General features: G+C 32.3%; 3 protein-coding genes across 7 annotated transcripts; 1 reads left to right on the top strand and 2 right to left on the bottom strand.

Moving 5' to 3' along the window:
- Positions 1-447: 447 nt before the first annotated feature.
- LOC108340949 (probable sphingolipid transporter spinster homolog 2) lies at positions 448-8,935 on the bottom strand. The gene is made up of 16 exons (XM_017578533.2): positions 8,615-8,935; positions 8,219-8,350; positions 7,567-7,668; positions 6,986-7,090; positions 6,801-6,876; positions 6,033-6,107; positions 5,570-5,672; positions 5,432-5,494; positions 4,481-4,562; positions 4,238-4,335; positions 3,981-4,057; positions 3,179-3,292; positions 2,020-2,139; positions 1,465-1,593; positions 955-1,033; positions 448-729 (listed from the first exon to the last, which is right to left on the bottom strand). The coding sequence occupies exons 1-16, from the start codon at positions 8,725-8,727 to the stop codon at positions 587-589; spliced, it is 1,611 nt and encodes a 536-aa protein (XP_017434022.1). The 5' UTR covers positions 8,728-8,935; the 3' UTR covers positions 448-586.
- A 1,777-nt stretch (positions 8,936-10,712) lies between these two features.
- On the bottom strand, positions 10,713-13,194 carry LOC108341096 (peptide methionine sulfoxide reductase B5-like). 2 transcript variants are annotated; one of them, XM_017578722.2, is made up of 3 exons: positions 12,820-13,183; positions 11,432-11,588; positions 10,713-11,018 (listed from the first exon to the last, which is right to left on the bottom strand). In XM_017578722.2, the coding sequence occupies exons 1-3, from the start codon at positions 13,098-13,100 to the stop codon at positions 10,863-10,865; spliced, it is 594 nt and encodes a 197-aa protein (XP_017434211.1). In that variant the 5' UTR covers positions 13,101-13,183; the 3' UTR covers positions 10,713-10,862. The 2 variants fall into 2 exon arrangements, with proteins under 2 accessions (XP_017434211.1, XP_017434212.1); XM_017578723.2 differs by having other exon boundaries at positions 10,851-11,086; positions 12,820-13,194.
- A 2,097-nt stretch (positions 13,195-15,291) lies between these two features.
- On the top strand, positions 15,292-21,346 carry LOC108343139 (protein RMD5 homolog). Of its 4 annotated transcripts, XM_052878923.1 has the most exons (3): positions 15,330-15,446; positions 16,172-16,192; positions 20,029-21,346. In XM_052878923.1, exon 3 carries the CDS (start codon positions 20,052-20,054, stop codon positions 21,207-21,209), a length of 1,158 nt encoding a protein of 385 aa, XP_052734883.1. In that variant the 5' UTR covers positions 15,330-15,446; positions 16,172-16,192; positions 20,029-20,051; the 3' UTR covers positions 21,210-21,346. The 4 variants fall into 4 exon arrangements, with proteins under 4 accessions (XP_017436712.1, XP_052734883.1, XP_052734884.1 ...); XM_017581223.2 differs by lacking the exon at positions 16,172-16,192 and having other exon boundaries at positions 15,292-15,446; XM_052878924.1 differs by lacking the exons at positions 15,330-15,446; positions 16,172-16,192 and adding an exon at positions 15,479-15,680.
- Positions 21,347-21,853: the final 507 nt, after the last annotated feature.

A 21,853-nucleotide genomic window follows, 5' to 3' on the forward strand; every position in this document is an offset into this window, starting at 1 on the left:
GTCTTTCTTTTTCATCATTCTTTATAACGAGGCAACTCCATCTGATTCTCGAATTGGAGTGGAAATAGACTGATAGTTTAATTCTTCCAGAATTCAAACGGCAATAATTTTTTTTTTGCCATCTTTGGTTTTGGGGGATAAAGTAGAAGAATAATTGTATGATAAACTTAAACAAGATATAGATGGTGGATGGTTGTACCTGACCAAGTAAATGATAATTTCTTATGATTAACATAAATCACATTCAATTCTGTACATGGATAAATCTCAGTTCAGTGGCAATTCCTACTTCCAGAAACTATGGAGTTCAACAACAAACAAACATTCAGTTTAATTTTCAAATGACAAGTAGCCTAATATTAGTAGTATGCTTCGGCTAAGAGCTTACAAAGATAGCGGCTAGCAATTTTATTAAAAAAATTTACTAGGGACGTATGCACAAGATGATGGAGCATAAAACCGAACTATATTATTTGTAAATAATTGTCAACAACCAAGATCAAATACATACTTGATGAGTGTACTAAAAGACATTGCTATTTACATCGTAGTGGCTACGATTGTTCTTGGACAGGCATAAAAAAAATCAATGATCTTGGGATAGAGAAGGAGACGCTGATGTTGCTTCGGTTTTCTCTTGAAGCAACGGCATGGTGCTTGACCTTTCAACGTTTGATACTTGATGTCCACTGTCTTCATCAAATCTATCCACACTATGCAAAAATATCCCTGACATAATATACATGAATACAACACATAAATTGAGAATTAGACATTTTAAGAACTGATAATGATTATAGAAATATTTCAATAGTTCATCTTAACTTTAAGATAATAGACAAGTTAATTTTTGTAAATATTGAACATTCTTGCTCTGACAAGTATATGTAAAAGAAAATTACAAACAAGGACTATAATGTTGGAAATCAACAAGAAATTTCCATGATGACTTACCAATGAACCATATTCCAGCTGCTAGAAACAATATTGATGTTAGAATCAATGCTGTCGTTCTCCAGTTGTTAATGCTATCCTGCATTATCATTATGTATGAAGAACCATTATAATCTTATATATCACAACATACATTCAGTGACCTGTAAATTTCTCTATCTGTCCCTCCCTTTTGGTAAGTAATGAACAAATGAGAACAGTGGAACTTTGGGGATGAATTTTAAGCCATGTTAATTTATGACACGGGCTTAAAATAAAGTAGGTTTAACTTTTTCAGTTTCCATGTAAAAGCATCATTTCTTATCGTAAGCATTTGGCTTAAAAGCTGACTATTTTCTTTTGATAACAAACAATTTTATGCACCCGATTTTCGCATTTGGTACTTGTTTGACATTTTTTTTCTCAAACTGAGGCATCATGTGTGTAAAAGTCCCAATTTCCACCAAAACACTTAACAACTTAAGAGTGTTCAGCAATGTCAGTACAAGTAACCGTTAACAAAAGAATAACCTGGAGAACTCCAACAAGGGGTGAGGAAGGTACATCTCCAAAGATATGAATGGCCACAGTAGACATAGCCATAGATAGAGGCCTCAAACTAGGTTTAACACAACGTAGACATACGTAATTCACAGGACCCTGAAAAGAAAATTGCCGTACAAACTCAGTGGTTACTTGTTAGTACCATACTACGATTAAAATATATTCTTTCAAATTTCAGGTTAAAATTAAGATAAATTGATCTAAAGAAGCAGGGATATATACTCCGGATGCTAATAGGTACGAGAAAGGGATAAAAAAACATTGTACCCTGCAACAAGCATAAAATTCAAACGACAACCAACAGCAGGATGCCTCCTTGTTCTTGAGAGGAAGTTTTTGCATGTAATTTCCCAAATGTATAATTAATTTTATTTAAAAACACATAATTATTCATCAAGAATTTAACTTTGCAACATCAAGATAACAAAAAAAATCATTTCCTAAATAAATGGTAATTGATAAGTATGTAAAAAGGATACTGTTTCAATATAAAGAGAGATTCCTGGCATAGAAGGAAAATACCTGAGTGGCAAAAACAAGAAGTTCACCAATAGAGAAAAGAGCAAGGAAGCCATACATGCTTCTGAATAAGAAAGCACCGAAACAAAATGCTGCACCAATAAATGTAGTCGTTGAAAGAAGCTGCAAAAGGATTGTGTGTTTAGTACGACAGAAAAAGGAGAAATCGAATTACATTAGGGTTGGTTATAGTCACTCTTACATTATTCGATACCTTTTAATTTGAAAACTTCATCCTAAAACCTACCATTAGATTAAAGTTCCTTTAATATAGACCACGTTAACAAAAAATTAAATTAATCTTCTGATACCCAATTCATGCAGCTCAAGATTAGCATCATGTTTACCTTAAAATTTATAAGAATATGAACCATCTGATTATCTTTTTATTGTTATTCAATTTTGAATAAATTAGTCACAAGCAATCTAGGTGATATTTGTTATTACTCAATGATTAGATTGATTAAAATCACATTGTATATGGAGCAATTCAATCAATTTATCGCTAGTTGGCTACACTTTTAATCTGTTCAGCATAATATGGCCAATCCAGAGTATTAGTATTCTACAAAACTTTTTCCCAACCCTGTCATGTACAATTTAGGAATCACCAAAACTGCAACCATGATGCTCAAAACCTGTTGTTACACATGCCTCACCTAAGAGGCTGGTCAATATCAAAGTACCTTAGGTGAAGCAATTTAAACAAAGCATCCTTGCCATTAAAGTCTTAATATTTGAAGTGCATGTGCCTGACCAAAAACGCCATTTACAAATCGTTGCCTCCAAAATTAAGGTAGCATCTAGTTAGTGAGGATATATAATCCAAATGCGAGAAAGTTATTGAAAATAGGTCGGCATAAAGTGATTCATCATACTCAAACATGAGGCAAAATTAATTGAGGACTGTTTATAGATCATCAAATTCACACAAATAAAATGTTAATTGGGTCCATGTAAATTATCAAAGACCATATGGCACAAGAAACCATGACCCTAAACATAATTTGCCTGTCCCAGCTGGAACATGCACTCATAGTCTATTACCATAATCTGCTCTTAATGACTTTTATATGATAACATGTATAAGATTACATATCATTGTAAGGAACACTGAAGTAAAATAGTTTGTTGGAAAGAAATAATGAATATAAATACCAACCTTAAATGCATTTGATAAGGTGTTATCCATATAATCCAAAACAAAGCCTCCGGTTAAAGTGCCCACTATTCCACATACAATTGTAATTCCTCCAAATATCAGATCTGCATCAGCCTACCAAAGCAATCCAACTTTAGTATTACAATAATACACACAATGTCTTACATGGAAAGTGTATTTTCTGTCTATAAGGTGTTAGGGTATAAGGTGGGAGGTAATGTTAGGGGTTGGAAAGTATATGAGAGGAGAAAGTATAGAAGGAGAAGGGGACCGAACGATGAGAGAAGGGGACCGAACCGTGGAAGATGGGAAGAGACCAGGCCGAACGGTGGAAGGCGGGAAATATTTAGAAATAATTATAGTAAATAAAAATATATCTTAGGGAAATATTTTATTTAGAACAATATTCATATTTTATTCTAGAGAAAGATTTTATTCTAGGGAAATATTTTATTCTAGGAAAATATTTTATTCTAAGGAAATATTTTATTTAGGAAATAATTAATATAAATAAAAGGAAGAGTCTAGGGTTAAAGGTATGCTTTTGATTATTGAGTTCTGTGACAGACATTATTGTCTTCTGAGGGAGGTTATGCTCTCAAAGTAATTGAAGGAGGTTATGCTCCCAATTATTGTTTACCCTTGTTTATTCAGATATTACTATCAATAAAAGAGATTCATTCATCCAATATCATTCGTTTATTGTTCTGTTACGTGTAAGAGAGTGTGAAAGGTTGTATTTGGCTAGTTTACGTACTCAGGTAGGTAACATAAGGTGTGATTGGAAGAAGCAAATTCTCACCATGTGGTATATGTTATAGCCAGCTTTGGGCCCCCAATACGAGTAAGCACCTATGACGAAGTTGTAGGCTATGTAGCCTGCAAATAGACAAAGTAAAAATGACTGCTAAAAATAAAACTATAGGATATTAATATATGAAAGTTCACAAGGATGCAAGCTATCCACATTGCAGTCTTTGAGTTTAATCTCCCAACAAAATATGGTAAATATTACAAAACACAGTAAATGGATAGAGTAGTTAATGGGAGAAGAATTACCTATAACATTGACAACATAGACCTTATCAAGCAAAAGAGCTTTCATATCTTTCAAAAATCTTGAAAACTTCTCATTAATTTGGGTTGCAGATTTTGACCTAAGGAGAATCAGTCAGATAGAATGTTCAATATTTCAGACACTAAGTGATAGATGTCAAACAATAAAAGATACAATAAATCAATAATGGGAAAAAACAACTATTTCAGAACATGAGTGTTCTCTGAATCAGAGTAAGTGCTTACTTGGAATGATGGTCTGAGTTTTTATCTCTAAGCTCTGCTTTTAAGGACAGTGGTTCATCTTTACCATTGGAAGCCTCCATAACTTTGAATCAAACAAGTGAATTTTATTAAGGCTAAAATAAAAAGACATTGTCAATTAGAAACCATTAACCAGCCAACAAATCGGAAACCTAAATTTTCAGTGCATTGCAATATATATTCGAACCAAAACAAAACAAAATATTATACTTCCCACAAAATAGGATTTGAAGGGTGATGATGGAATAGACAATGCAAACATGGACGCTTTTAAGCATCATAAAACAATTGCAGTTTTTGTTTATATACGTTAAATATCTTTCCTAAAAAGTAAAACTTATAATCTCCCCAGTTGCTTTAAATAACAGGAAAAACTGAAAGAAAACTGGAAAAGAAACAAGCCTAGTTTTACACAACATTAATCTGAAAATGTATTCCATAGTCAATGTTATTTACAATATAAATTGGAATTTTTATTTACTCAGACCACGGAAGAGACAATAACATGTGATATAGAGAAATATTTAACAGAAGCATAAAGATTCCTCTCCTTAATCTGCATGGAGTCTCTTCCCTCTAGATAGTTTCTTTTTTGTTCTCTTCTAGTCGTTCTACTATGTTTTATTTTATATTAATGTTCTTGTAAATTTTGTATTATAGCTTAAAAGTAATATTAAAAATAAAATAAAAAACTATTTATGTATGTCAAATGAAGAAATCTCCATTATATAGTTATAGAGTTATGCATGTATTGTCATATATTAAAGATAAGCTATGTCTCCCCTCAACTTCCTTTACAATATTTCTCTTTCTTCTTATTATAATATTTACCAAATTTCCTATCTATTTGGGCCTGAGACAGATATAGATTTTGGGTCTTATTAGGTACTTTGAAAAAGGAGTGTGTTCAGATAGTGCATAATTCTTAGATACCTTGAACTACTGCCTCAACTCCTTCGGGTTTCGGTCCCTTTTCTGAACTAGCAGGAACAAAACCTGATCCAAAAGTAGTTTAGAGATGAAACATAGTAGTAGGGGTTCACAAGGAAACGGTGCAAGACAAAAGTGAACCTCTCAATTGTAAAGGCTTCATAAAGAATCCTGAAATAGCAAATGGAAGCATCAGCAAAGACTCTACCCAGAATGCATAACGCCAGCCAAAATGACTTCCAACCTGGTAATAAGCACGGAAAGGATGATATCAGAAGTAAAATACACTCTGGTTGTTTCTATAGTGCTGAGTATCTAAAGGGGGATTCACTTGCAATCCTATGTTTTCTTTAATTATAATGCATTTCCTACTTGTAGAAAAAATATATTTTCAAACTGTTTAATCATTTGCAGTTTTAAACTCAACTTTGTTACTTTCCACGTTTTTAAGATTTAGAAAGAAATCTGTGCTGCCATCCTATATTCAAATTCCAGAGAAATAAGTCTGTACAAATAAAACTTGGAATAATGAAATTGTATATTTTTACTAACCATAGGTGTTACAATTAGTATTTAATGGTGGTACGAAAAGCAGACAACTTACCAAACCACCGTAGACATAGCCAAGTGCATATCCAGATGGTATGCACATGTAAAATATTGCAAGCCATGCTGTTTTCTGAGACATACACCCAATATGAGAAAAAGTTCGTCACCAGGGTAAGAAAAAATCAATCAATCATAATGACAGATGACATTCCAACAACCAAGAAGGATACAGAGGACATCATCCAGTTTTCTAATACATCTTTGAGCAAACTTAGCACAATTTAGGCAGATCATGTGACTACACTGATTAGAACTGATATTCTTTATGATTGATTAATAGCACTAAATATCAGTAGTTTTAAGGTTTTGAACAACATTGGAACAGTCTTATTTTCATTTATGTAGTCCCTCACCAGGCTTAATTAGGTTCTTGACATTAGTAATATAAAGATATTTAGAAAATTATGGTTTTGCTCTAAAAGGTCAGCAGCCAAAACCCACTGACAGCTTAATAAATTAAAAGAAATAGTTTCTCAATATCAACTTCAAGAATCGAATCTAAATCACAAGTGAATGAAGCAAACAACAATCTACTACCCAGGGTAATTGTTTATGATCCCCCAGACCTGTAGATACTGTATGTTAACATCAAATCATATTTGCAGATTGATCTTCAACCCACCCAAACTTCCACAAATCCATTGTTTTACAGTCTAATAACAGGAGATACATTTGAGAGCTTTACATTGAGCATAACAGAGTGACAGAATAGACATTCTTCAAATCTGAAAGCAGGAGATGCTTCCAGGGACAAGAAACAAACCTGAGGAACAGGGGCATTGTCATCAATAAAAGGTGCTGCAAGGCTTATAAATGAAGCCTCGCCAACACCAACTAGCCTACAAAGAATATTGAAAGCATAAGAGAAAAATATAAGAAATCGTGTTACTGTTTAACTACACAACCAAAATTGCATAACTTGAAAAATAAAGGAATTAGACGACTTACATGCGACAGAGTGAAATGGACCAGAAATTAAAAGAAAAACCACAACATAGGGTTGCAAGTGTCCAAACTGATAATCCAATTCCTATAAGTCTAAATGGATTTACACTGCAAAATATAATAGTTGTGTTAGGATTAATATTCAATCTAATAATAGTAATTATAAATCACAACAACCATGGGGTACATGTACAAGGCAATGATAGGCTAGAAATTCTTGTTTTGGAATAGTAATGTTAGTAAATTGAGAACAAATTTTACTTTAGCGGACCAACGGTTGAATAAATTGATAATCCAACTTTCATGATAGCTTATGCTGCAAATTGTTTTAGATGCACGATCTCACTGATTTTAATATTTTAAAGTCATAGCCATGATGATTGTGCTGGCTACATATTACATTGTACATGAAGAAAGACAATTTGAAACTCAATGCAGCAGATCTATGGTGGTTCAAAAGCTGGTTCAACTCTCAGAATTTGTCATTTACAATTCTTCATTGAAGCATTAATGGATTGAATATTTAATGTTAAAAAAGTACAGCAGTTAGATTATTCAACTAATTGCAAGATAACCATGTTTACCTCTTTGCTAGAGAAGCAAATATTGGAGAAGCCACAAGAAGTCCAACCATAAAAGCAGATGATAAAACTCCATCTTCAAAATTGTTCAAGTTAAAATCCCCTCTGCGAAAAAGGAGAAAAATATATAGATAAAAACTACTATATAGCTGAAAATTACTTCTGCATGCAACACAGGGAGCAGCTCATACAGGCAATAGCAACAGTTATCTAGCACACTGAAAACTAAATTCTACATCGTGCAGGGTGATCATGCTATTTTGACAAGCATGCATGATAGTATGTCAAACCGTTAACTAAGCAAGAGCCACAAATTTCCTCTCTTATTGTAATAATTTAGCGTGTGTTTGTCTTCGTTTTGAATCAGCTTGCATCTTTCGGGTTTCATATATCAAGAATAATTTGATGGTTCGTTTTTATGATACATTGAATTAATAATAATCTCCTTAACCTCCTTCACAACCCCATTTTTGGTTTCGCTTCTCCCTCCTCTTTTCAATTATCATTTCTACTTTACTCCATGAGAAAACCTCTGGCTTTGAAATGGGAAACATCAACAAACCCCGTTCTAAAAATTGGAATAAACCCAAGAATTTGAAAGTGTATGGAGAATTAAATGGCAAGCAGCGAGAGAAACTTCTTGAGTATATCTTACTGTATTCCAGAACCAGAAGAGCAACTACTACTCTCAGTGCACGTTCCCCTACTTCCATTAACACCATTGCTTGCTATGGCTCCTCGATCCACATAGTTTAACAAGTTAATCACACAAAATAAAGCAAGTAGCCTACAAAACGAAGATAAAAGAGATAAAGTAATCAAAATAGAAAACATAGTCAGAAAACACACAAACATTTCATAAGAACAAAGATTTTCTCTCCACCACCACCACCACCAAAGAAAAGATGAAAAATAAAAAAGACCCAGAATTGCTTATAACTTTTCTTCCCACTCCCACATAACCAAAACTTAGAAAGACTGAATTTTTCTGACCTTTACTAGCACGGATCTTAGTGGGGGCAAGGAAACAGAAAAGGAGCATTACATTTACCTTTTGGGTGTAAACCATGAACTTGTGGGAATCATGGAGGAGATTCGAGGCTCCATAGGCTCAGGTGAAGGCTTTGGTTTCACTTGACAGTGGTCATCTTGAGCCATACCCATACTGTAGTACTTTGAGGCACAATACTTGTACTAAAATTTAATATAGTTGAATGGTAGTTAACCTGTCTGAACTTCAGAGGTGCTTCATCTTTCCTTCTTAAGCTATGTCAGTTTTTTCTCCCCTACTTTTTTTGAAACAGTGAATTGATTCTTATTCAGAGGTGCTTCATCTTATTCTTATTCACAAAAAGAATCCGGGATCATTGCCTCGTCTAAACCTTTTACTTTGACTTTCGTCGGAAATAATTATGCTACTCTGGATTATTTATATGATTTCCATATTTTTTTAATTAAATTAAATATTCATAACATTCAATCTTTTAGAGACTACTTAAGTAATCAGTAAACATGAATACTTTAATATCGTAAGATTTATTCAGTAATTTAAGTGAGAAATCAACTTCTAACTGATAAATTATTATATAGTTGATGATAAGTTATTAGTTTATAAATTTTGAACTGAAAAACTAGTTTATTGAATTAAAAAGGTTTGATAAAATATAACCCATATAATAATTAGTAAATATAAAATGACATTAAAAAAAATATAATTATATAACTTATATTACGTTGATGAAATTTGTGTTTCGAAATGAAAAATATACTATTGTGTAATTGTAGTTTTACATTTTTTAATAATAATTAAATTTTTTAACACTTTAACTAATTTTTAAAATTCTACATTTTTTATTTCAATAATTTATCTTATTTAGATGAAATTTGATCTGATAAATATTAATCATATTTATTTATTATTTTAAATTAATGTTATACTGAATTCTTTTTTAATATTTTAATAAAAACATTTGTTACTTCAAATTATAGTATTAAATCTTTTTTTTTTAATTTAAACTCCATAAAAAATTAAAAATTAATTTAATAAATATTGAAATATTTCATTATATTATGTCTATAAACTTGAAATAATTAGTAATAAGTAAAAAAAATTAAAGATAATAAAAATATTAAAATATAAGAAATTGTAATGAAAGAAAATTAAATAAGGTACTAAGTTAAAGTAATTTATAACTTATATAAAAACTCTTGAAATAAACTATTTTGAGATTCTTATTAAACAATTATGTATTACTAAAACTGACTTCAAGTTGATTGGCCACGCATATTCAAATTTTATATGAATCTTAATGACCTAAAATCTATATATTTTCTAGAATATATTAAAAAGTTTTTAAATTAACACTTGAGAAACATTAAAGAAAAAATATATCGGAATGAAATTCTAAAGAAAAAGAGAAGTTAGTCTTTATTTATAAATTAATGGTTATAGCAAGTACATTATATTTTGTTTTTAAGTGAGATAAGTATACCTATAGGCTAAAAATGACTTATTTGTTGATTAATATATGTGGACATATCCAAACCAATGACTTTTGTCTACCAAAGTAAGCATTATTCGATTTAAATAAAAATAAATGTTTGCTTGTAGTTTGATTTTAAAAAAATAACACTTGATTTTAATCACAATCCAATTTAAATATTTTTTTTAATTTTTCATCTATATATTGACTTTCACCTTTAAATAGTTTTAGGTAAAAAGTTTATACTGTATTAGAACACACACACAAGCCTCATTTTGAATAACCACAACTCACAACTTCTTCTGATCTACATTATAACACGTGTTAAATGAGATGCTTTCATATGATCTAAAAACATTATAAAATTAGCAAAATCTGAGCTTACTAAATTGTCAGATTTTACAACTTAGTATTTGAACATCGTTTTAGATTTTATAATTCATCCAAACGAGAAATTATAATCAGCTGCTTACTGACAAAATGACGGTTAGGCTCTTTAACATAATAACCTTAAGGCACGGTGCATCACCAAAGGGTAACAATTCCAAACTATAGAAATAAACATCATTATTTGCATACTTTTGAACAGCCTAAAAACCTTTCCCACATATGAAATATACACCCAAGCACAAATGGACATGTTAGAATGTTGCACCAAGAGAGGAATAAAGGTACAAACAATCAAATCACTCTTTAATTATGAGACATTGTCATCTTATCATCAATTTTATAAACTTCATTCGTAATACAAGCACATCACATTTTTTTACTGATATTAAAAACTTAAGCAGTCATGTCCAAACAGCAGACTCAATTTTACCGAGAATTGGCTGGTACAAATTTCAGTGAAATGCTATTGACACAATGGCGTTCGTTAGTGGGTGTTGGAAATCCTTCACCTTTAAAAACATGACCTAGATGTCCCCCACAAGCAGCACAGGTTATTTCTGTCCTCATCCCATCAGGGTCCGCCTGTTGATAAGTGGCTGTTAATTTTGTATACATTCGTTGATGCAATTTAAGACGAGTGCCTTCAGATACTTGTTGACAATTCAATATAAAATCAGTTTTAAATAAAGAGTAAAGCTTTTCCAACATTAAAGCACACAAAAATTGATGTAGTTGCATAGATAGGTACTGATAGTATTATTGTCCAATTAGAATTGAAGTTTTATCTCAATAATAGACATAATAATTTGTAGTAAAAGTAAGCATATCTTGCCAAAATGAAACTCAAATTTTGATAGGTGAACGCTATGAAAGATATTGTATCTAAGTTTTGCCTTGTTTTAAATCCTACTTTTCATTTTCTTCAATTCTTAACAGGTGTTCTTAATTAGCCACTTGTTGGAAAAGGCTGTTAAGATAAAACTATACTAACTTACAGTGCGATTTATAGCCCCGGGAAGACCCTCATAGAAGGCTGGCCAGCCACAACCAGAATTGAATTTTGTAATTGACTTGTAGAGAGGAGTCCCACAACCAGCACAGTTGTAAATTCCCTCACCATAGAACTTGTCATACTCTCCAGTTCCAGGGAACCTGCACCAGATCAAAACATTTTCTTACAACAGAAACAGAATTTCCCATCTTGAATGAAACTAGTTACCATCTTCAAACTAACGCTGTTGCCATGGACTTTGTTGCTAAGAAAATTAAGAACCACCAAAAATTCGGAGCAGACTCAAAATTACTCAGATTTGTCCATTCCAAGCATCACTCTCTCCCCTCGATTTTTTCTCTGTGCATCTCTAAGCATTCATTCAAATTGCCAGAATCACATATGGGAAATTAGTCACAGCACATCTTGTGAGGGTGTTGTCACAGCACAGGACCATAAGCATATAGACAACATACTAATGAACGTATCTAAGAGGAGATTACATTGTAGCCTTCGACCCAGTTGAAATACTATTAGTTACGGTCGTCAGTGATAGTTAAAAGTCATTTATTTTTAGTTAAGTTTGTTAACAAGAGTTTTGGCAGATTTACCAGTATAAAAAGACCAAAATTGTATCATGAAATCAGTGAATGCAGTATCAATTTCTCCCAGCTCAACATTCTCTTTCAAGATGTACTTCAATTAGCTAGGACAACCCATTACTAATAATCCCTCTTACTACTGTGATCATAAAAACTAAGCAGTAAGACATGGTTTTAAACAACTGTCCGCAACCACAACAGAAGCCATATTTGTCCACAATCTTCCATAATAACAAACATCTCGACTGCAGCTTAAAATCTTGATCACACTGTCAAGGGATTAGCCTTTAGCACGCGCAATAACTCAGCATATACCTTGCATGATCCAGGAGTGAGTGAATTTTTGAAATCAAACCTTCCCAATTTAGACTTATTTGGATAAACTTTTCTATGAGCACTTATAAGAGAGAAATAATAAGAAAGTAAAATGCATTTAACTTCAGCATAAAGCTAAAATCAGCTTACACACTTCAATTTTTGGTGGAGCTAAAAGAAAATATCTTCACACAAGTCAAGTAAAGTTGATTTCATATAGTGCCAAAAACTCAATTTATTTTACTTACATTTTTCTTATCCTACTCATGTTTAGAGAGAAGTTTATCCAAATAGCTTTTAATAAAAAAATGTATTTCCATGACTTCATTTCATTCTTGAATTTCGGCATAGAGGGCAACTCCGGGAAAGAAAATCAAGATTCGGAGAAACTTGACATACCCATTAATTGTCTGACGCGATTTCAACGTTTGAGAAGCTTAATCGATAAAAAAATATAAGAAATAATGGTTCTTACTCCGTGCCCTTTTGCCTGAGAATGCGAAACTGATCAGGGGAGAGAATTGCCTGCCACTCTTCCTCGGATTTGTGGAGTGAACCAGGTGCAGCCATGGCGACAATCCCACCTCGAAAACGACGTTTGGGTTGGAAAGAGGGTGACGCGAAAATTGAAAGAGTGGAAGAAGCAATGGGGTTTGGGAAGGAGAAAGATGTGGGAGGAGAAGAAAGGAGAAAATTTGAAAAAATGGGTTTGGAACAGATTGGAGTTGAAGAGGTTCTCAGAATGGTGAAGGTCATGGCTATGCTTTTGTGTTCACAGGGTCACCTTCAACTTTAACATTATAGTATTTATTCGCCTTTTTTTTTTCCTGTGGACTCGGTGCCTGCTTTCATGATTTTCAATTGGATTTTTTGGCTCTTGAAGTTTCTAGTAAATTATGTCTAGAAAATCTGCATCCTAAAATCGTGATAAGCGTTTTAGAAAAACAAAATGTCTTTCCTCCCAAAAAGTATAATATTTGTATTTCAAGGAACCACTCTTTCTTTTCACGAATCACGTTGTTATAAATATATTTTTCAACCTTATTAATTATTTTATCATTTATTTACTTTATGTGATTTGATTTCTTTGTTTAATCAAAATCCCAATTTTAAGAGTACAAAAATATAAACTTTTTTAATTTTAAAATTCAATAGTTGAAATCGATTGGTTAGTTTTATAAAATTTTACTATAATTTGGTCACAAATTGTATTGTTTTTAATTAAAAATAAATTATTTTGGTGTAGGATTTGAAATCACAATCAAACATTGATTCACAATTTTCTTTTATTCACTTGGTGTTATCTCAGATATTTTTATCTAAATCATTTTACATTCTTGTCAAAGACACTCTGACACTCAAGTCAATAACTTAAAAAATCGGTTTTCATAATAAAGTCTTAAATTTAAAAAAAAAATTATCTACTTTATTACATCATACTTATATTTATAAGTTTCAAAATGAAATTATAATCATTAGAACTATAATAAAACCTAACATTTAATAAGTAAGACTTATCAATAAGCTTGACTATAAATTTTATTTAGGACTTAAAACCATTTGATTCCATTCTCTTTTTTTATCCGTATTGATATGTATGTGTATAACATAAATTAATATATATTTAAAAACACTTGATTATTAATTGTATTATACTTAATTTAAAATAAATTAATATCTATGAACACTTTTATTATTAATTAAATGAAAAGTAACTCTATTATTTATTTTTTAAGAATTGAAAAACTATATCAAACCTTTTATTGATAGTAAAAGGAAAGTGAATGAAATAGATAATTAATAAAAATAATTAAGTTTATATATCTATTTAAGGTTTTCTTTATATAAACATTTAAATACAAACAAATTAATGTTAGAAGGTAATCCTTGAAAACAAATAATTAAGTATAAATATTATATTAAAGAAAAAGTACGAGTATTTAATTATTTATATGATAATTGGGCGAGTACGAAAATCATAATATCTTATCTGATAATAATAGTTACCTAATAATTACTATCAGTAAAATTTATTTAATTTTTTTATTAATTAAATAATATAGTAAAAAATATATTAATAATAAAATAATAGTTTAAAAATTGATTTTATATTTTTTTTATTTAGACTTATGAAATTGAAGTTACTTTGTAATTTTTTAAAATTTACATCTCAAACAATTTATTTAAATTTATCAATTTATTTGGGTTACTATTTTTTTAAATAATTTGATTTAAATTATACTAAAAATATTTTTTTAAACTGAATTTACATTTAAAATAATTGTATTTAACATTTAAAATAAATAAAATATAAAAATATATACATATTCATGAGTATTCGTAAATATAAAAGTAAATCCCAATTAATTTTTCAAGGATAGTAAATAAACTATTCAGACCCGTTGGCATTCTTTATTTTAAAATATTTCATATTTACATATTATTCTATTATTTTAGTAGGTAATTATTGAAAACATGTATATTTAAAACCATTGAATACATAAACATTTTCCTTTAATGCTTTAAATGAAATAACAGAAACATACCTTAAAAGATTTATAGAAAAGGACCCCAGATATGAATTTAACATCATTAAAGTTTGATCTATTATACATATACATATATTATATATATGATTTTTGAAAGGGGAAGGATAAGTTATAAATTATTATTTGAGTATGAGTCTAATTTTTTTGTATTTAAAAAGAAAATATAAATAAAGATAATATTAAGTGAACTTAAAAACTTTAAGTGGATAATTTTTTTTTTGTTTTTAATGTACAAAAATCAGCCACGTGACATCGATGGACTTACCCTTTAGGCCCATAGTTAAGTCTCAAAGGCAAAATCCTCTTTCAAGATCTCTCCAACTCTGAAAAATAGATCAATTATTATCTAAATGGATTGATCCATCAAAACCCCAAAGGGCTTAAAAGTAAATTTACAGAAGAGTAGGGGCAAATGCGGTCCAGAAGAGGATTTTTTGTTTTCGCACGTGTCTCTGGTGGACACCCCGTTTTAGTCGCACGCTTGGTTCCTTTCTTCGTCTCGTCTCCCTCACATCGCACACGCTTTCGCTTTCTCCCTCACACTCTTTCTCAGGTAACACAAATCCATCTACACCTTCTTCTTTTGTTTGCAAGAATGCGCACTCTCATTCGAATTCTTTATTCTATTTTCCGTTACTTTATTTCGACGATTTGTAGTTACTCCGACAAAAACGATGACTAATAACCGATAAATTCATTTTCGTTCGTTAGTTTATGCGACTTTTGATTTGATTTTCTTGCTTCTTCCTTCCCTCACATATTCATAATTTTTATTTCAAAGTTCATAGTAAGTGGAATTTTGAATAGAAATGGTTTTTTCCCTATAATTTTTATTTATATTTGGTTCGCTACCAGGGATTGTGATCGAAAATAAACAGTTTGTTGTGCTGTGTTATTTACTGCTTACACCTTCCGATTTAGTTCTGTGGATTTTGATTGCTGTCGTTGAAGAGTTGTGTTGTGCTTTGTTTTTGACAATGGAGTGTCTCATACTCTTAGGTCTTTTGTCAACTGTGTTGATTTTTGTGATGTTTCAGTTACTTCGAACACAGTAATCTTCGTTTACCATTTTGTATAATCCTGTGGTGAAATTGATTCTTTATAAATGAATTTTTCCATTAAGCGGGTCTAATAAATTGTAGATTTGAAAATTTTGTTGTGTATGTTCAAATTGTAGATTTGAAAATTTTGTCCATTACAGATTAAGCATACTCTGGATATGTTCTATTTAGCTTGTGTAGTAAACTGTAGATTTGAAAATTTTGTTGTGCAATGCAGGCTTTGCAAGTCTCAGTTTCCGTAAGTTATCATGAACACTATAATACATATATTTGTATGTATTTAGTTTGTCTTGTAGTTTGTGATGTCATTGTAGGCAAATAACTTAGTTGCTTTGTTATTCTGACAATTGGAACTGGTTTAGAATTAATAGATTTCATGCATAGTTTGACACGGAATTAGGACTATAAGTACAATTTCAATTCAACTGTGTGATTGTAAGATCTAAAGTTTGCTAATAACTATGATAATGAGGGCAGGGTTGGCAGGGTGTTGGTAGTAAGGATTATAGTAGTGGTTATAGTGGTGGTTGGTGGCCATGTTGGGGTGAGGAATTAACAACTTCAGGGTGTTATTTAGGTATTGGAAATGACTTGAGCTAGTTACTTTTTAATTCCCTTGACTGATCTTGGAATTTATGATTTGAATTTCAGAAGGACATCTAAATATAAAAATTAGAATTAGTTAATAGACACAATTCCAGTTTCAAGTGTGAATTCCATGCTCAACTCCAAAACGCCAAATTGACGCTTGTAGATATTTGCTGCCACATAATGATTAATCTAAATGGATGAACCATATCATTGGTAGTTGATTGAAGATATAAGACTATTTGTTTCAGGTTTCATATTTCTTTGATTAACCCGGATAAGGATTGTAATTCTTCCTTTTTTAACAACTTTTATCACTCATTTACATTTATGATCTAGGAATACACATAATGATGCGATTTGGGTTTCAAGTTGTAATTTTTTTATAACTAAGAATTCTTATATGTCAAAAAGAAACTACCCTTTAATTTTCAAATTATGGACATGAGGTAATGGCTTTAAAGAAGAAAATGTCAAGGAAAACAGTTCTCATTGGTACATTTTATAGATGATCTTTTAGGCTTGAATTTGACCTTGAAACTTACCTATTACATTATTCCATTATTTTTTGCTGACATTTGGTCATACAATTATCACCATGAAACTTCATTTTCACTTAAGAAGTCAATAATCTTATCCTTTGGCTGAATTTGATGTGTATATGTATATTGAAACGTTTAAGAGTGTTCTCTTGATACTGTCCATGCAGATCTACATCTAAATCTGATGCTATTATCGATAGAAATTTCTAGCTTATTTGTTTTTCAGTTCAGTGCTCCCTCCTTCCCTTTACTAGTTGCTAGCTGGTGTTGTCAAATAGTGACAATTGCAACACCTTTGTCTTCTGCACGTTTTTTTCTTGTTCAACTCTTAAGTTAAGCTGTAGATATTTATAAGGGTTGGCTCACAGATGTCATTGTTATGGTAATGAAAAAAGGGTTACATATGGACATGGAAAAAGATGGAAAAATGATTTATTTTAAGCTGAGACCAAAGAATGTTGTGCTTATTCCATGATAACAATACGATATTTATATACAAGAGAGCACCAATCCTGTACATTTAGAGATAAGAAACAATCTATCTAAATTTAAAAATGATTGATTTTTCCTTTGGTTAAACTATTCATTTGGTTTTTTAATTGTCTGTTTTTTAAGTCTTAGTTCTCACGGGAGAAACGTATTAGTAACTTGGGAGCAAACTCTGGTGGTATAAAACTGCTACCAAAACCCTTTGACAATGATATACCTCCACAAACTGACGATGTTTATAGGTATTGAGATCCTCTTTTGTTCATGTTAGAGAACTAACTGAGACATTTTATTCATTCATATATATTCCTAACAAGGTTATGGTATTCTATATATATAGAATACCATGACAGAATACAACCCACCTCTTAAGTTGGGTACACACTCACAAAACAACATAAACTTAATACATTTCAACAGTTCACAATAAACAGGAGAATCCTATTTTTAATAAAATAAAAACCAATTAAAACAACAAAAAGATAATGGAAAACATAAGCCCCTGATATAGTGGGATAATGGGTTGGTTAGTTTTTATTTCAACTGTGTATGAGTAAAAACACAGTAAATGGTTAAATCTATTTAACAGAACTTCTCATATTTATTGTAAACAAGAGGATCCAAATCCATTTTGGAGAATGTATTACGTAACCCTTGAATGGCTAGTCAGGTGTTTAGTCAGTCAGTCAAGTGGATGATAATATATATTAATAGGTAGAGGGGAGTTATTCATTGTGTTAATAGGAAGTGTTAGAAGTGGACTTTAAGCCTAACTCAACCCCACAAAACCGGCTTTTAAGGTGAGGTTTTACCCACTTATAAACTATGAATTGGTCTTATCTCTAGTCGATGTGGAACTTCCAACACACCCTCATCACATTGAGGTATATACATCTCGAGTGTGGGATTAGACATTTTTAATGGGTGGTCCGATAGCGGCCCATAGCGGGTGGAACAATATGCCCAGCAAATAACAAATATCGCTAAGATAAGCTCTAACCATGACTCTGATACCATGTTAGAAGTGGACTTTAAGCTTAACTCAACCCCACAAAACCGGCTTTTAAGGTGAGGTTTTCACCCACTTATAAACTATGAATTGGCCTTATCTCTAGTCGATGTGGGACTTCCAACAGGAAGTGTGGACGGGTGCTAAGGTACACTCCTAAATTAACCTAATGAAGTGCATCCAATTGTAACTGCGCAGAGATGATAAAATTTCTTCTGTGCCTTGAGTGTTCTTCATTTTTCTCTCTTACCAGTTGGTTCTATCATAAGGATCTTTTACTTAGTTAATTCTTATTTCGTAGTCAGTTGGGACATCTGTTAGGACTTAAGCACAAGGAGAGTTTCAACCAAGAAGTATAGCCTATTAGGTGGGTGATCCTCAAGGCTTAAGTACTACATCATGTAGTTTATTCTACTCAATGTGGGACTTGTATTATTGTCATCCCCTTTAAGGGCCGATGTCCCTGATAGCTTTCACCCTATTGACAATGACCCAATGGTTACCAGTTTCTCTTTGTTGGCTTCAATCACGTATCTGAGTTTGGTTTGTGCCCTAATCTAGCTTAGACAGTTCTTTCCATAGCTCAACTCTGAATGAACGTACCAACTTTTAGAATTTAAGCATAGAAGAAACTTAACCCAAAAGACTAATCCATTAGATGAGAACCTCAAGATGTAAGTACCACATGAAGTAGTTTGTTCTAGTTGCTGTGAGAATTCTACCAACCTTCCATAAGAGGAAGATTTAGCAGTGATTGTACAACATTTAGCTTAGAGTCTTTCTCATTATTATAAATAAAGTTGGAGGATCATCTTAGTGTATATTTCAGCTTATCCATAGTATTAGTGGCCATTTACACAATAAAACATATCCAGTTTAAGATTCCCTGATACTGTTATTTTGAGACTTAGGTGAACATAAACTCTATACTTGGTGTTGAGCTTATAGGGGCTTCAACATCTTCGGTAGGTCACTTCTTTGTATTGATGTTTTATAACCAACTTTAACTTATTTTTCCCTTCAAATATCAATTGACCTGAGGTGAGTGTATAGTGCTGTAGTTTCAACTTTAAATATGCAAATAGTTTCAACTTCTTGGGTAGAAAATGTGGCTGTACTGCTTTAGTTCGAAAAAAGTCTTGTAAGGTTTAACTAGTAACAACGTGTTTGGATATGCAATTGAAGATAAAATTTCACGTTCCAGTGCACCAAAACAGAAGCAACATTGCTGTTGCTTTAACCAAAAAGCTGGTTATGTTTAGTGTAAATTCGTTCCAAACATGCACTAACAATTGTCTATGGGGGACTATAACGGTTGCTAGTGTATGGTTCTGTGATGGTGTAGTGCCTCTTGTGTAGTGCTATATTCTTAGCTTTAGCACTATAAAAACTGTATGTTGTGTCTTTCTGAACAGGATTTATTGTTCTTTGTAATGTTTTTTGTAGGAGTTTGTGATCTGAGCATAAAGATGGAGCTGAGTAGCATCAAAGATGCATTTGATCGTGTAGCCAAAAAGCAAAAATTATCCTCTTCCAAGTCTCAGGAAGTTGTTGACCAGGTGGGGCGTGAAATTGAGCAGGCATTGGCAGCAATTCAGTCATCCCGTGACCTCTCTTCTCCTGCTGACCAGAAATCCGTTCTCACAGAACTTAAGTTCAAGATTAATGCTATTGGACCATTTCAACAGTTGGAAGGTTCAAATAAGGAAGTGAACGGAAGTATTATCAAGTATCAAAGGCCCCTTGAAAAATTGTTAAATCCTGACATATCTAAGGCATACAGAAATGTGGACTTTGATACTCGTATTATCAATCAGATCATTGCAAACCACTTTTACCGTCAAGGTTTATTTGATCTTGGAGATAGCCTCGTAAATGAGGCTGGAGAGCCTGATGCAACTGCACTTAGATCTCAATTTTTAGAAATGCATCAGATTATTGGAGCTATGAGGGAGAAAAACCTTCAGCCTGCTCTGACATGGGTCTCTGCTAATCGAGAAAAACTTGATCATATTGGTTCTAATCTTGAGCTTAAGATTCACAGACTGCAGTTTGTAGAGGTCCTGCAAAATGGGACACGAGCTGATGCCTTAAAATACGCCCGAACTTATCTTGCTCCTTTTGCTTCCCTCAACAAGGACGAGTTCCCAAAGCTCATGGGTTGCCTCTTGTATGCAGGAAGGCTAGAGAGCTCCCCTTATTCTGAGTTGATGTCCCCAATTCATTGGGAGATGACAACTGAAGAGCTCGCACGGCAGTTTTGTACTCTATTGGGGCAGTCCTATGAGAACCCACTGAGTGTAGCAGTTGCTGCAGGAGTTGAGGGGTTGCCCACCTTGTTAAAGCTGGCAAATGTAATGGCAGCAAAGAAGCAAGAGTGGCAGGAAATGAAACAGTTGCCGGTGCCTGTAGAATTGGGTAAGGAATTTCAGTTTCACTCGATTTTTGTTTGCCCTGTGAGTAGGGACCAAGGAAGTGAAGAGAATCCTCCAATGCTGTTGCCATGCTTACATGTCCTTTGCAAGCAATCAATTATGAAGTTATCAAAAAACAGCACCCGAACATTCAAGTGTCCATATTGTCCAGCCGAAGCGACAGTTACACACTGCAGACAACTGTATTTCTGATGATGTTTGTGTTCCGTACATTTCATTTGTGCAATACATCATTTACAGCTTTCTGGTTGTATATAAATATTCCAAAATATCTGTTACTTTTGATAAGACCAACGAGTGAATAAAAGTTGAAAGAACCTGTCTATATAGCCGGGAGCTCCGTCCATTCTACCGTTCTCGCTCTTCTGTCTCAACTACTATTCAGATGCTTCATTGATTTTACTGCTACAAAATTTCCGACTTGGGTACTGCGATAGCATACAGCTATGTATATGTACTATATGATTGCGCTACATATTTTGTTTATTTGTCTCCAGGTAATTGGATTTCAAAGCAGCCACTGCTTGGACTATACTCATCATGGAATCATTCAAAGCGCTAGTTAATGACAATGGATTTTGTGACGTGAGCGATTAGATACAGCCGCAGTAGTTTTAATCATGTATCTCTGTTGATTATTTAATATTCAGCAGTAAATTAATTTAGATCTATATGTCCTAAACATTTTGCGGGTTAACATGTTTCTTTTTAGTGCATTACGAGAAAGTATTTTATTGAACAATTTTCAATTTAAAAGAATATATCTAAACTTGGCATCTTTGCACTTAATTTTTAAGTAGTCCTTCAAGGAAAATTATAGAAGAACACTCCTTCAC

The sequence above is a fragment of the Vigna angularis genome, chromosome 6 (assembly GCF_016808095.1).
Source record: "Vigna angularis cultivar LongXiaoDou No.4 chromosome 6, ASM1680809v1, whole genome shotgun sequence".
NCBI lineage: Eukaryota > Viridiplantae > Streptophyta > Magnoliopsida > Fabales > Fabaceae > Vigna > Vigna angularis.

What these genes read in the sequence shown, in the direction of transcription:
- LOC108340949 (XM_017578533.2), bottom strand. Translation starts at nt 8,727, where the DNA reads ATGGGTATGGCTCAAGATGACCACTGTCAAGTGAAACCAAAGCCTTCA. An exon ending in TCCATTTCACTCTGTCGCAT is followed by an intron (nt 6,877 to 6,985) that starts GTAAGTCGTCTA and finishes TATTCTTTGTAG; the next exon opens with GCTAGTTGGTGTTGGCGAGG. An exon ending in GCTATAACATATACCACATG is followed by an intron (nt 3,293 to 3,980) that starts GTGAGAATTTGC and finishes TTGCTTTGGTAG; the next exon opens with GCTGATGCAGATCTGATATT.
- LOC108341096 (XM_017578722.2), bottom strand. Translation starts at nt 13,100, where the DNA reads ATGACCTTCACCATTCTGAGAACCTCTTCAACTCCAATCTGTTCCAAA. An exon ending in CTCAGGCAAAAGGGCACGGA is followed by an intron (nt 11,589 to 12,819) that starts GTAAGAACCATT and finishes GATCTGGTGCAG; the next exon opens with GTTCCCTGGAACTGGAGAGT. An exon ending in CCGGGGCTATAAATCGCACT is followed by an intron (nt 11,019 to 11,431) that starts GTAAGTTAGTAT and finishes ACTTATCAACAG; the next exon opens with GCGGACCCTGATGGGATGAG.
- LOC108343139 (XM_052878922.1), top strand. Translation starts at nt 17,782, where the DNA reads ATGATATACCTCCACAAACTGACGATGTTTATAG. An exon ending in CAAACTGACGATGTTTATAG is followed by an intron (nt 17,816 to 20,028) that starts GTATTGAGATCC and finishes TGTTTTTTGTAG; the next exon opens with GAGTTTGTGATCTGAGCATA.